The sequence below is a fragment of the Lycorma delicatula genome, chromosome 6 (assembly GCF_047948215.1).
Source record: "Lycorma delicatula isolate Av1 chromosome 6, ASM4794821v1, whole genome shotgun sequence".
Taxonomy (NCBI): Eukaryota; Metazoa; Arthropoda; class Insecta; order Hemiptera; family Fulgoridae; genus Lycorma; species Lycorma delicatula.
Window position 1 is genome coordinate 5,971,406 of NC_134460.1, and position 14,668 is coordinate 5,986,073.

The following is a 14,668-nucleotide window of genomic DNA, read 5'->3' on the forward strand; positions in this document are numbered from 1 at the left end:
TCATGTCCGAAATTTATTTACAGGATTTTGAAAATAAAATTATTTTATGGCATTATTCATACTCATGATATCGTATTATGAACTCGGTACGTCGAATATATTTTTGTTGTCTATAATTCCGTTATATACAATGATAATCTAATAATTTTGAATAACTCAATTCATATTGTAATGGTTTGAAATTTACCTTTGAAATCAATATAAATAGAACGATAAATTACTTAGGTGTTAGTATTGATATTAATAAAAAGAATCAGTTTATATAGGAAATCCACAACTAATGAAACTACAATACATAGATATTCAAATCATCCTTGGTCACACAAAATTAATACATACACAAACATGATTAATAAAGCTATTAATTACACACAATATATTAAAAATAAATTAAAGAAATAGATATTATAAAACAAATTGCTGTACATAATGGTTATAGTGACTCTTTAATTGATAATATATACAAAAAACAAATTTTAAAAATTAACAATACTATTATAGTACAACAGTACTACATCTCTAATACCAATAACTGATGCAGAGAAAATTGACAAGTATATTTAAAATATTTATATACTGATAACATGGCTGAAAATATAACTAAGGTTTATGATAAAAGTAAATTTATATCTGCATACAAAACAAATAACCATTTAATAAAACATTTAAAAGACACTTATCATACTGGTTCATATAATTTATACAATTTGTGTGGAATTTATAAAATAAATTGTAATGACTGTGACCACATTTATATAGATAAAACCAGTAGATCTTTTTAAAACCAGATTTCTTTAACATATTGGACTATAAAATTGGAAAATTGAGTTTATCTAATGTTGCTGACCACCTCATTAACAATAAACAGTCTATTTCTGATTTTCAGACCAGTTTGGAAATGTTAGAAATAAGAAATATAATATAAATAATAATAAAAGTTTAGACATTTTGGAGTAATATTATGTATGTAAATATAAGAGGAAATTTAACTTTATCAACTTGCAAACAGATTATGAAGATGACACATTATAAGAGTTGCAGTAGATGAGAGCACTTATTCAGATAAAAATAATGATAGTGCATAAATCTAATTTAATTTAAATCCATACTGTATTGTACTTTAACATTGGCAAACCAAGACACATTGTATATTTTATTTTATCTATTTTAATTTTATCAATTCTTACATCATATTTTATATATGTAGTTTTAAAAAAATTACATAATTTAATTTTTATGTATTTTTATAAAAAAAAGTTTTAAATTGTGATTTAAAAAAAATGATTTTTACATTTTAATTCTTAATTTTCAATTTTAACTTGATAAGAAAAAAGAAGAAATTTCATATATTATAAAAAAAATATATATATATTTTAATTATCGTTGAGTTTAATATGTAGTTTGGTATAAACATTTAAAAAAGAAAATTACAACTGGCCATGAAAGCGCTATAGTAAAGGTTATGAAAAACTAAGATGTCATCTTATTTACTTTTTAATTTCTATATTTAGGTGGATCAAGTTGGATTATATATACAGTATATATTAGTACAGAGGTATATGGGTCTTGAAAAGACCGACTAGAAAAATTATTATTTTTATATATATCGTTATTATTGGTTTTTCTGATTTTTTTTCACTTAACAGTTATCCTGATAGAATAGAAAATAATCTTCACAGAGCAAATGCTTTTGTACCTGTTGGTGTTGCTGCGCTGTTAAAAGAACGACCTAGCCTTATAGCACCAGCAACTGTTGCTTTCTGTCACAGGGATCCTATTGACATGCGTGTATGTATTGCATATATTTTTATTTGTTTTTATTTTGTGAGAAAATTTGTTATGATATAATTTTACTTATGATGAATCTTATTCAGTTTTCTAGAGAATAAAGTATTTCTAGAAATTAATAGATAGGGCCTCTTAGCTTTGATGGACCGATTCAAAATCTAAGTGTGCGAGTTATTCTCATTAATATTGTTGATACCACTATGAAAATTATCATGTAGACTTTACGCAAAAGAGGGCTGTAAGTGAGAAAGCAGCAGTGATCACGCGTAAAGGTAGTATTCTGATGATTCTAACCAGTTTGCAGACATGTTTTGCAAAAAAAAGTTTTTTTAAGATTAAATCTTTGTGTTGTCTTTGGGCATTGCCTGTTCCAGGAAGAAAAACTACTGGTTCAAGGTGTTTTTGTGAGGAACTTTACTGTAGAAACCTTATTTTGCAATTTCAACATTTTTTGTTCAATTCAAGATTAATAATATTTAGCATTATTATTTTTCTTCATCAACTGCCCTTTATACTTTAATTAAAAGTTGCAAATGAATCGTGTAACTCTTTCCTGTAATATGTAATATTATACATGTAGGAAAATTCACTGGGCTTTCCTTTCCTTTCTCCTGGTAAAAAGTGGTTTCTTTTAAATTTATTGGGTAAATGTGTATTCCTTATGAAAATTATGGTATAATAAATATAGTATTAAAACAAGTACTGCTAAAATAAATAAAAAATATCTTGGTCAACAGATTTCTTCACCTTTTTTCTTTATCTAACTATTGTATTTGTTAACATGTAACTTTGGTTATTCTGAATGTAACAAAGTTTGTCATTCATTTATTTTTATTTTTTCATAAAAACAAAGAATTTATCTATTAGAGTTATGAAGATTAATTCAGTTAATGACATCTAGGCTATCAGTTTTATATACAATGATGCTAATTCATTACCTGGTATAATATTTTAAAACCGATGATGAATCTGTAGGTTTGAAAAGATTTCTCTACGAATTACTGAGTGTATATTAAGGTTGCTATTTTGCGTCATGAGTTTAGTCTACCTAGAAACATCCGTGATATCTTGTACAATAATAATGAAATTTTGGACCGGATGTTTCTCTTTTTGCATAGTACCAGGTTACTGCAAAAAATTTAATATTATCATATATATTTTTATGCTTGAAGAATATTTTAATAATTTTTAACCTTTACTTTAAATTTTGATTTTTTTGGTTCTATGTATTTAATTTTATTATCCAGGGAGGGAACCTTTTGTACAACCCACTAGAATTAGGTAAGTTTTATAGTTTCTTTATTCGATTATTTTAACTTATATTTTAACGACTTCGTCTGTGGTATTAGTTTTGAGTTTTATTTTGCTTTCTTGACTCCTGTTTTAATAAATTTTTATTATATGATTAATATTAATTTTACACCTTATAGGCTTTATTATTTTGGAGTTATTTTACCCTTTTATTAATAAAAATTCCGGGCGATGATAACGCCCAGGCGTTTTTCGCCCACAAACAAAAAAAAAATTTGGTGGGATCATAGACAATTTGTTAATAATTGATTGCAAAACACCAGATGACAGTTTAAATAAAATATTGCTTAAGAAAATGTATACATATTGCAGAGTGTTTATAAAAACTGTTACAAGAATTCAGGAGATGATCACCACATCAAAATAAAGAAAAGACTTTATATCAACATTTGTTCAGAAATGCTTAGTAATGGCTATCTGCCATGTTGTACTTTTAGCATAAAAATTTATTTTTCAGGAACTGTTAGTTATATCGAGCTGAAATATTGTATACCGCTAGGGTTTCTAGAGGTTTACTTATATGACAATAGTGAACCTGATTTCTTAATCCATTTCAAAATGGTGGTCATGTATACTTTTTAATTGCTAGTATATTTGCAATACCATTTATTTAATAGCATTTATTAATGCTAGGTTGTTACAAAAAATGTTAAGTGTATATATTTATTCACAAGTAAGAAAGTTATGAGAAAAATTCTTTAAATGAATCACTGTAGATTAAAAAACCAGTTTTCATTTCCTCCTGAATAAAATTAAATAGTTTGACAAGATCTGAACCAGTATAATTTTATTAATGTTATCATATAATAAATTATAATTTAATAATATTGAAAAACAATTTACATTAAAAAAGATGTTATTAACAAGTCATTATTGCAATAAAAAAAAAAAAATACCCAGTTTGTATTTTGCTATTGAATACATTGATCTGTGCTATACAAGTTAATTTTTTTTACCATTATCTTATTCACTGTGGTAGGTAATGTGAATCGTATTTATACTAACTTAGAAATGGCTGATATGCGTTTAGTGTACAATCTTGCATGTTGCAATACTCTTGATGTGAGGTAAAATGGCTGTATCAGAAACACTTTCCCAATCCAGTGTTAGCTTTTCACACAGTGTTTTCATCCATTCATAGACAGTTCAGAGACACAGGAAGCTTAAAACCTGAAAAACATGGTAAATCATGACAACCACATTCAATATGAACACTTCAATTTCAGAGGGGGTGTGTTAGATGGAATTTCTATCATCCTAAAAAAAAGTACTAGAGAGCTGGTCTTAGAGTTCAATGTTAGTAATACAAATGGTAGGAAGGTTTTACACGAGCAACATCTTCATGCTATCATGCTATCACTATCAGTGAGAACAAGCTATTTTACCTTGAGATTATACTCAACATATCTTGAGATTATATTATATGTTCAACAATGACAATGGCTTATCCGAAAATGTAATAATCCAAATTTTTTGAATGATATTTTCTTTACCGATGAAGCCAAATATACAACATGCGCATGTAGCCAATTGAAAACCCTCATGCCATTTTAGAGAACTGCCACCAGTATCAGTTTCCTGTAAACATAAGTGCTGGTATTCTGGTTGATTACTTGTCTGATTACTTTGTCTGTTTTTTACCTGAAATGTTCAATCATGATAGATATTTACATTTCTTGAAGGCTGATTTTTCTCTTTTATTCTTATTTGCCTCTAAACACGCACAACAAAGGTTAGTTGGTTAGAAAATTAGAAGAGGGAAATGGATAGGTTAAATGTAGATGTAGTAGGAATTAGGAAGGTTCAGTGAGAAGAGGATACAACTTTTGGTCAGATGATTTTTAGAATAATTAGCTCAGTGTCAAATAAAGGGCAGGCAGGAGTAGGTTTCGTAATGAACAAGAAAATAGGGCAGAGAGTAGACTATCTCAAAAAGCTTAGCGACAGAATCATTTTAATAAGGATAAAATCAAAACCTAAACCGACAACGACTGTTAATATCTATATGCCTGCAATGATGACGATGAGGTAGAATGTGTATAAAGCAATTGAACACATAAAAGGGGATGAAAATATAATAATAATAGTTGGGATTGGAATGTAAGCATTACAAAAGGCAAGGAATGAAATATTGTGGGTGAATACCGACTGGGCAAAAGAAATGAAAGAGGGTCCAATTTATTGAGTTATGCACAAAGTATTATTTAATAATTGCCAACACCTAGTTTAAAAATCATGATAGAAGAACATACGCATTGAAAAAGTTGAGTGATCTGCAAGGTATCAGATAGATTATATCATAGTTAAGCAAAGATTTAAAAATCAACTCATCGACTGCAAAGCATATCCAGGAAAAAACATTGATAGGGACCATAATTTAGTGATAATGAAATGTAGATTGGGGTTTAAAAACCTGAAGTAAAGGTGTCAGATGAATCGGAATTTAGAGCTCAAGGAAGAGGAAGTAAAGAAGATATTTGAGGATAACATCACAAGAAGACTGAATCAAAAAAATATAAGGTAGAAAACGTAAAAGAAAAATGGAAGAATGCTAAAAAGGAAATTCTTAAATCAGCAGAAGCAAACTTAGACAGAACAAAGAGAATTGGTAGAAAACCTTGGATAACAGAAGATATATTGTATCTGATGGATGAGCGAAAGTATAACAATGGTAGTGTTGAACAAGATGAAAGGAACTATCAACAGTTAAGAAATACTATAAACAAGAAATGCAAATTAGTGAAAAAAGAGTGGATTAAAGAAAAGTCTTTAGAAGTAGAATGAGAAATTATTATTAAAATAGACGGAGCATACAGGGAAGTTAAGAAGAATTTTGCGGTACATAAGTTAAAATCTAATAATGTGTTGAATAAAGATGGTACACTGATTTTTTTTATAACTTGAAAGAAAAGGTTGATAGGTGGGTGGAATATATTGAAGAATTATATAGAGGAAATGAATTAGAGATTGGTGGTATAGAGGAAGTCAAAGAGGATGAAAAGGGAGATACAATAATGAGATCTGAATTTAATACAGTATTAAAGGATTTGAATAGCAGAAAGGCTCCTGGGATAGATGGGATACCTGCAGAATTACTGTACAGTGCAGAAGAAGAAGCAATAGATAGATTATTCAAACTGGTGTGTAATATTTACAAAAAAGGGGAAGTTACATCAGACTTCAAAAAGAGTGTTATTGTTATGTTGTCAAACAAAGCAGGAGCAGATAAATGTGAAGAACACAAAACAATTAGCTTAACTACTCATGTATCAATTTTAACTAGAATTCTGTACAGAAGAATTGAGAGGAGAGTGGAATATGTATTAGGAGAAGACCAATTTGGTTTGAGGAAAATTATAGGGACTAGTGAAGCAATTTCAGCACTCAAATAGTAGAAGGAGGATTAAGAAAAACAAATCAACATACATGGCATTTATGGACGAGAAAGCATTTGATAATGTAGACTGGAATAAAATGTTCAGCATTTAAAAAAAATTAGGGTTCAGCTATAGAGATAGAAGAACAATGTTAACATTTACAAAAACGAAGAATTTACAGTAAGAACATAAGAAGAATTTACAGTAAGAAGAACATTTACAGTAAGAATCAAAGAGCATAAGAAAGAAGCAGTAATAAAAAGGAGTCTGACAAGGATATTCCCTATCTTCATTACTTTTTTAATCTTTTCATAGAACTAACAATTAATGAGGTTAAAGAACATTTTAAATGTGAAGTATCAATGCAAAGTGGAATGATAAAGATGCTACGATTTGTTGATGATATAGTAATTCTAACTAAGTAAAAAAGAATTAGAAGAAACAGTGAATGACATGGATGAAGTTGTACTTAAGAACTACTGCATGAAAATAAACAAGAACATAACAAAAGTAATGAAATGTAGTAGAAATAATGTAGATGGACCACTGATAAAAATAGGAATATAAAAATAGGAAGAGAAAAGATTACAGAGGTAGAAGAATTTTGTTATTTGGGAAGTAGAATTACCAAAGATGGATAAAGCAGGAGCAATGTAAAATGCCAAATAGCACAGACAAAATGAGCTTTTAATCAAAAATTTAATTTGTTTACATCAAAAATTAATTTAAACTAAATTAATTTTAAGGAAAATGTTTTTGATATGTATTTGGAGTGTAGCTTCATATGAAAGTGAAACTTGGATAATCAGAGTACCTGGGAAGGAAGGATTAGAATATTTTGAAATGCGTTGCTAGAGAATGTTAAAAATCAGACAAGTGGATGCAAATGAAAAGGAGTTGCAGCAAATTGATGAAGAAAGAAGCGTTTGGAAAATCTAGCTAAAAGAAGACACATATTAAGGCATCCTGGATTAGTCGCTTTAATATTGAAGGGACAGGTAGAAGGAGAAAATTGTGCAGGTAGGCAACATAACGTTTGAAATACGTAAAACAAATTGTTAGGGATATAGGATGTATGGGTTATACTGAAATGAAACGACTAGCACTAGATAGGGAATTAGAGAGCTGCATCACACCAGTCAAATGACTGAAGACAAAAAAAAAAAGACTGCATATAAACAATTTATTAGAATACAACCGAAATAAAATACTCTATGGATAAAAATGTTTAGTTGTATAAACTCTTTTTACAATAAAAAAATTCACTAATATTGACCTTAAGCGCTTCTCTTATGGGCCATATCTTACAGCATCCTCAAATAGTCAGTCACTTTGATATTGGAGAGGTAGATAGGAAAAATTGTGCAGGCAAGCAACATTTGGAATATGAAAAACAAATTGTTAGGGATGTACAATGTAGGGGGTATACTGAAATGAAACAACTAGCATTAGATAGGGAAACTTGAGAGCAGCATCAAACCAGTCAAATGACTGAAGACAAGAAAAAGAAGTTTTATTAATTATTTAAAATAATTTTTTCTATTTATTTTTATATAGTCTGACTGGGCAACTATTAGCTGATAAATTAGTCATCCTACTTTTTTCTGATGAGAAATTATTTACTGTGGACCCAAGTGTTATGCTTGTTAATAAATTCTAATCTTTCATTGATTTGAAAATTTGAGTTCACATAATTTTTTTTTTTTTAATTAGGCCTGCAGAGCTATGAGATTTTTCCCACCAGAGAATCGTGTAATGACTCGTGTTACATTTACAAAATGTCTATATGCTATGCTATCTCATCAAAAGTTTTCTCCTGATCGTCGAACAGGATGGAACTTACCTCTGCCTTCCGATCCACTACATGCAGCTCATAGTCTTGGTGTAAAAATTGTAAGTAACATGCAAAAAATATACTTTTTTTTCAAAGTATATCGTATTTTGTAATGAAATAAAAAGAATCTGTTTTTTTTCTGTTCTTCTAAAAATTATATTTATTTAGAAAAATGAGATTTTATTCATTACAATACATTTATAATTTATACATTTTAAGATATGTAAAAAAAACCTGGCTTTGCTATTTTGTTCTATCTCCTTTAAACTAATCTGTGAATTGGAGATCCCACCACTTTTTCAGTGCTTAAAAGCAACATTGATGTTTGCTTGAATTCTGCCACTGCTTCCCGCAACTGCACATTGCATTTAAAATCAAAAACTGTTTTAATATATTATCCTATGTCAGTTACAGTTTGAGAATAAAGTATCTTAGAATTTTTGGTCCAGTAAGTGAGTATGGTAATTATAACTATGTTGTTTCATGTAAAATGCTTTTACATGATATTTTGCAGTGTTTGAGTAAGCTTATCATGATTAAGAGCTAATTTTATTTACATCTAAGTTCCAATTTTTCTCTCTTTTCAAAGCACTCTTCAAGTGCTTTGAAAATTCACACTAAAAAGTAAAAGTTGTATGTAAAGTGTGAAAAGTAACAAACTTTTGGAAGTCAATAAGATATTCTAGTATGTGTAAAAGCTCCAAAATTTTATTCAACATAAGTTTATATATAATACTAGATCAACTTAATCAGTAGGTCGTCACCATTAATACCGTTCAGTCATTAATCTTTTGGGCTAGGATCTTAACAGTGTTTGATACAAGTTGGTGTCTTATTTAAACAGACATCTGATCTGAGTTTTTTCTTTCATTCATTTTTCAGATTTGGAGCTTTTACTTTGGTGTAAGCTCTTGTAATTTGGAATCAGCATATTGTTAAGTTCTTTTAGTAAGGAAAATCATGCTGTTTGGAATACAAATCTGATATATCTGTTCCATGTTTCTCTATCTTTCTTCTTGATCCATACTTATGTGAGCTTTTGATTGTAAAACAAATATCTCTGTGAATTCAGGCTTTTAGACACTTCCTGGACTCTTTCTTATTTACACTAAAGTCCTTGTTATAAGATATAACACATTAGTTAGAGAATTACTTTTTTATTTGAGGTTGTATTTCCCTGGAAAATGTTGCTTCCACTTAATCGATCGTTTAGAAAATAAATTCACTGCAAACAATCCCATTTGCACCATGTCTTAAGGCTCATGAAGGTTGGATTCTTTCTCTACAATTATTGTTGCTTAGTTTGTGGATTATAATTGTAAATCAAATATCCATCTAGTTATGATGCTAGAGTTTATCTTTAATTATTCTGTAAAGTGAAGATCACTTGTTCAGGGGCCAGTGTTTTTGATCATTCATCTAGATTTTGGTTCAGTATTGTGCAATATTACTTATATTCAAACTTCACATCCCAGTTTTGGATAAATTATAACTGATCCCAACATTGTCTTAAAATGTTTGTCATCTTCAACTGCAATTGATTTTTTTTTAAACATCCATTCTCTACAAAAAGAATTCTTTGGCTTTCATTATATTTTGTAGATCTTAACAAAGCATTACCAGAGTTTTGCTAGCAGATTTATTGAGATGTGCAGGACTTGCTGTCTACATTGATATTTCATCGCATTTGCAGATTTGATGTAACATAATTTTGATAAATAACCTGTTTAAACAATACATTTGTTCATGGTACACACACTTTCATAAATGTGACCTTGCCCATGCCAGTCATTTCAAGTACAGTTCAGGAATTTTTTGGTACCTTACTTATATTGAAGTTTTATGTAAATAGATATTTATGATCAAACCCACCCGGTTGGTCTAGTGATGAATGTTTCTTCGCAAATCAGCTGGTTTTGAAGTTGAGAGTTTCAACCTTCAAATCATAGGCAGTTACTTTTATACGGATTTGAATACTAGATCGTGGATACCGGTGTTCTTTGGTGGTTGGGTTTCAATTAACCACAAATTTCAGAAATGGTCGATCTGAGACTGTACAAGACTATACTTCACTTACACTCATACATATCATCCTCTGAAGTAATAACCTGACAGTGATTCCCGGAGGCTAAACAGGGAAAAAAGAAAAGATATTTATGGTCAAAAAACCACAACAGATTTATAAATCGGGTATTTGTTGCAAACTTTAAATAGTGTACTGAAAATTTAAAATAATTAATTTTTTTTAGTTTAACTTAAGTGAAATTATAATGAATTGTTTAGAAAAAAAAATCGAAAGAAATCATTTCTTGAATCTAATGTGGCAGAAAAAATTATTTACTGTGAAGGTTGTTGATGAAAAAATTAGTCATAATTATTTAAGAATATTAACTTTAGTAGAAATCTGATAAATATCAGATTGAATGAAATTTATTTTGTTTGAATCATGAATATTGCAAATATGAAAAATTGCAAATTAGTTTTTCCATGAAATGCTTATGGGACTGTTCAAGAATTCTCAAAAGATTTTGTAAGCAATCCTAAACAATGTAATTGAAGTTTTTGTGTTTTTTTTTACTTGTGGTAGTATAAAGATTTTGTCTTTTAAATCATTAAATGTACTAAAAGTTTTTTCTGAACAGAGTAAAGTTACGTAGACTATGTAAACATAGCTTGTTAACAGTAGTAGTTTGACTCTTAATTCCATTCTCAAGTTTTGTATTTTAGGCTTCCCCAGGTTAGATCTTTCACAATATATACTAAGCCTCTTCAGGGTTTTTTTCATGGCTTTTTCTAGTGTGACCAATCACATTAAAGCCAAATTTCTTCAATCATGGTATTATAATACCTCTTTTGGGTTTCTCAAGATAGGTTTCTTCTTTTTTTGGGTTTCTTCTAGGTTTAGATTAGAAATGGTTACATTCTCTTTTCCCATTCTGGATTTTCTTCAGTTATCCAACTACTTCATCTTCTCTCTCAAACTCTATCAAGCATTCTATTCATACTCACCTACTTCCTTGTCTTACATTTTTGATTTTATGTCATGTTTTCCTCAGGTGATTCCCAAAAATTTAATTTCTGCCACTTTCGTTTATTACTTCTTGTTACTTGAGTACTTGTCACAGGAGTATATGTGAGAATTGGCAGATAAGTTTTATAAAACACTTAATTTGCACTTTGCTGGGATTTCGATGTTAGGCTTCTGACATTCCAGTAAAAACTAAAGCTCCTTGAACCCAGCTCTTTTTGTAACTTTCCATCTGCAAATGTTGCCCACACTCCAAATAATAGCAACGTCATGTGCAAACAACATCCCTATTGTAAGATTCTGAATTACTTTCATATTTTTGTGTTTACTGTCCTTTGCTAATACAAACAGAATCAGAAACAGCACACTTCCTTATTGTTGTAATCCTGTCTTCAGTCTGTTTTTCCAAGAGGTAATTTTAAACAAATCTCATTTCTAGGTTTACTGTTCTCTCTATTTGGCACATTTGCCTATTAAAACTCTATCTTTTTCTATCCAGATTTTATCTATGTGATCATATCTCATGATAATAACCAGAAAGAGCATTACTTTTATTTGTATTTAACATTAATGGTTTGAGATTGCGTATTTTTTATTTAATGCTTTTTTTTCATAGGCATGTGGATTTGAAATTCTTGTTTCACAGTGCAAGTTTGCGAACGATTCTGAAAATTTGGATTTAAGTTTGGATAAAGGCTGGAACCATTATTATAATACTCTCAAGGATAAAGGATACTTCAAGGTAAGTCAAATTAAACTCTTTAACATAAGTGTTTTTTATTTTACATGTAATTATCTCCTGTTCAAATTCTTTTCTTACCTTTTATTGTTTATAAAGATATTGTTTATTTTTACAGGGTCTACTTGAAGGATCACAAGAATATAATAAGTTAAAGAAGGCAGCTGAAGATTATTACAAATCACACACTGTTATATCACAGCCATCAACTGGACAGATGATCTTAAATTTGCTTAATACTGTTGAATATGATATTGATGAAATGATGTCTGAACAGGGAAATCTTCCTCCTTCTGATGGTGAACTTCTGTAATTCATTACTTAATATTTATTCTTTTATGGCAGTAAATATGGTTCTCTTCTTTATAATAAGATTTAATTGAAGATTATTGCAGAATATAAAAATTTACTATGAAAACACTTATAAACTACTAGCTCTACCCGCCACGCTTTGCTGTGGCACATTGTGGTTGCATGGATGAGAAATGAGAAACAAAACAAAGCATACGTTTCATAGAAGTTTAATTTTGCAATACTTGTGGATATACAATATTTTTTGTTTTTCCACTGTCTGCGTAGATATAAAGGCTATCTGGTTTACCCACTCGGGAACACACAACATACAGTTGCCCATGTGAGAAGCAATCCGCATCTAAATCTAAACCACACAATTCTAAAGATTGACCTTGAGCTTTATTGATTGTGATTGCAAATGCCAATCGAATTGGGAATTGCAATCTTTTTAATTAAAATGGTGTATCAGTCGGGATTATGGGTATTTGAGGAATGAGGACATCTTCACCTTTGAAAGGCCCCGTTAAAATCGTAGCTTCCACTACGTTATTCATAAATTTCTTAACTGCAAGTCGCGTGCTGTTGCAGAGTTTTGGCTGATTAATATTCCGCAACAGGATAATTGTCATTTTTTGATCGAACCGTTGCTAGAATCAATCTAATGAGGAATGTTTTCCCAGTTCCTCCTGGCGCATCCAAGAAGAAGGTCCCCTCAACTCCGTCATTTATCATTTGCATTGTGCGATCATAAATGCCTTTCTGTTCACGCGTTAATTTGGGAATGTTTGATTGGACATATGACTGAAGATCACCAATGTTGTAACTCTGTTCACGGCGTAAATCCGCATCAAATGAAGCAATCGCAGCTCGGGTGGGTGCTGGCATTCCCAATTGACTAAGAACTTTATTTGCAATAGCTAAGCACTTGTCTTCAATATTTATCAATGCTTCATTGTAAATCCCTTCTGTAAATTCCATATTCATATTGGTATTTTCTAGGCATACTCTATGCAAAATATCCTCAGCCATATGCAATCGATATCTTTCCCATAACTCTGTGGGAGATGAAGGGAAGCAAGCGGTCAATATAATTGCGAATAATGCGCGAATTTGGTTTAGATGTGCAGTGTTGCACGCGTCATTAATACATATATCCCACTGTCGGTCGTTTTCTAATAAATTCAGAGCTTGGTGAAAGGCGCAGCTCGATCACACAAAAGTACCTCGATTAAAGTGAATATTTAATTCAGATTGTATAATAATGTGAATCAGATGCAAGTGGATACGTTTTCTTTTTTTGTTAATAAACAATGTAATTGAGAACAGGTATTGTTTCACATGTGACTGCGGGTGTCGTTAGCTAGTATGGCGAGTGTTCCCCTCGCTTCCAGCAGATGGCACGCACTGGTACACAACATACCGTTAAAAAAACTGTTTTCTCGCGGTCACGGGTATGTGACTGATGCGAAAAATAGATAAAAACAATCTTTGATGCGGGTTATATATCATGCTAAAATTTGAGCTCAATCGGTGCAGAACATTTTGAGTTTTTGAACCGTACACAAACGAACTTAACATTTTTATATATAAAGATTTGTGGGCTGCGAAAAAACACATCATTTTAAATGCTTACAAAAGCAGAGTAATGCTTACAAATTACAGAATAATCAAACGGTGTTGATTTCAGATGTTAATAAACTGCTAACATAAGTAGAAGTTGTGCTGCTTCAGTGCACAACGTGATTCTCGAGTATGAATCTACTAATGAATTACGGTCTCCAAAGAAAACAAAACCCCGCAGGTCAATTGAGAAAAAGGTGAGATCTTGATAAAAACGCGATTCGTAAAAAAATTACACGAATTTGAATTATTTAGAAATAGTTTAGCGGTGTATTATGCCCTTTGGAAGAGAATTCGGTTATTGTCTTCGACAACGCTTCTTATCATTAAACGAAAAGAATTCCAGCCGTGTTATAGAAAAACAATGATATCAAAATGTGGCTTAGTTTAAAAGGAATAATTTTTGAAGAAGTTTAAGTTAATGTTCAATCATTGCAAAGGGTTTTGCATATTAAAAGTAATTATAGTCCGTATAAAATTGGTTTGACACACAATGCCATATTGGTAAGTCGTGTTTTTATTTGGCTCCTAACGAATATGTTTGCCGGCCTCCGTGGCGCGAGTGGTAACGTCTGTGACTTTAATCCGGTGGTTCCGAGTTGGAATCCCGGTCAGGCATGGCATTTTCATACGCTATAAATCATTCATATCATCATCTGAAGCAATGCATAACGGTG

General features: G+C 30.4%; 1 protein-coding gene across 1 annotated transcript in view; it reads left to right on the forward strand.

Annotated features, from left to right (window-relative positions):
* Window positions 1-14,668, forward strand: part of ecd (ecdysoneless cell cycle regulator) — a 40,288-nt gene that overhangs the window by 12,683 nt on the left and 12,937 nt on the right. Inside the window, exons 5-8 of the mRNA XM_075368187.1 lie at window positions 1,647-1,788; window positions 8,190-8,369; window positions 11,955-12,080; window positions 12,196-12,376. Coding sequence (XP_075224302.1) covers window positions 1,647-1,788; window positions 8,190-8,369; window positions 11,955-12,080; window positions 12,196-12,376 — 629 coding nt within the window. The remainder of the gene's footprint in view (window positions 1-1,646; window positions 1,789-8,189; window positions 8,370-11,954; window positions 12,081-12,195; window positions 12,377-14,668) is intronic.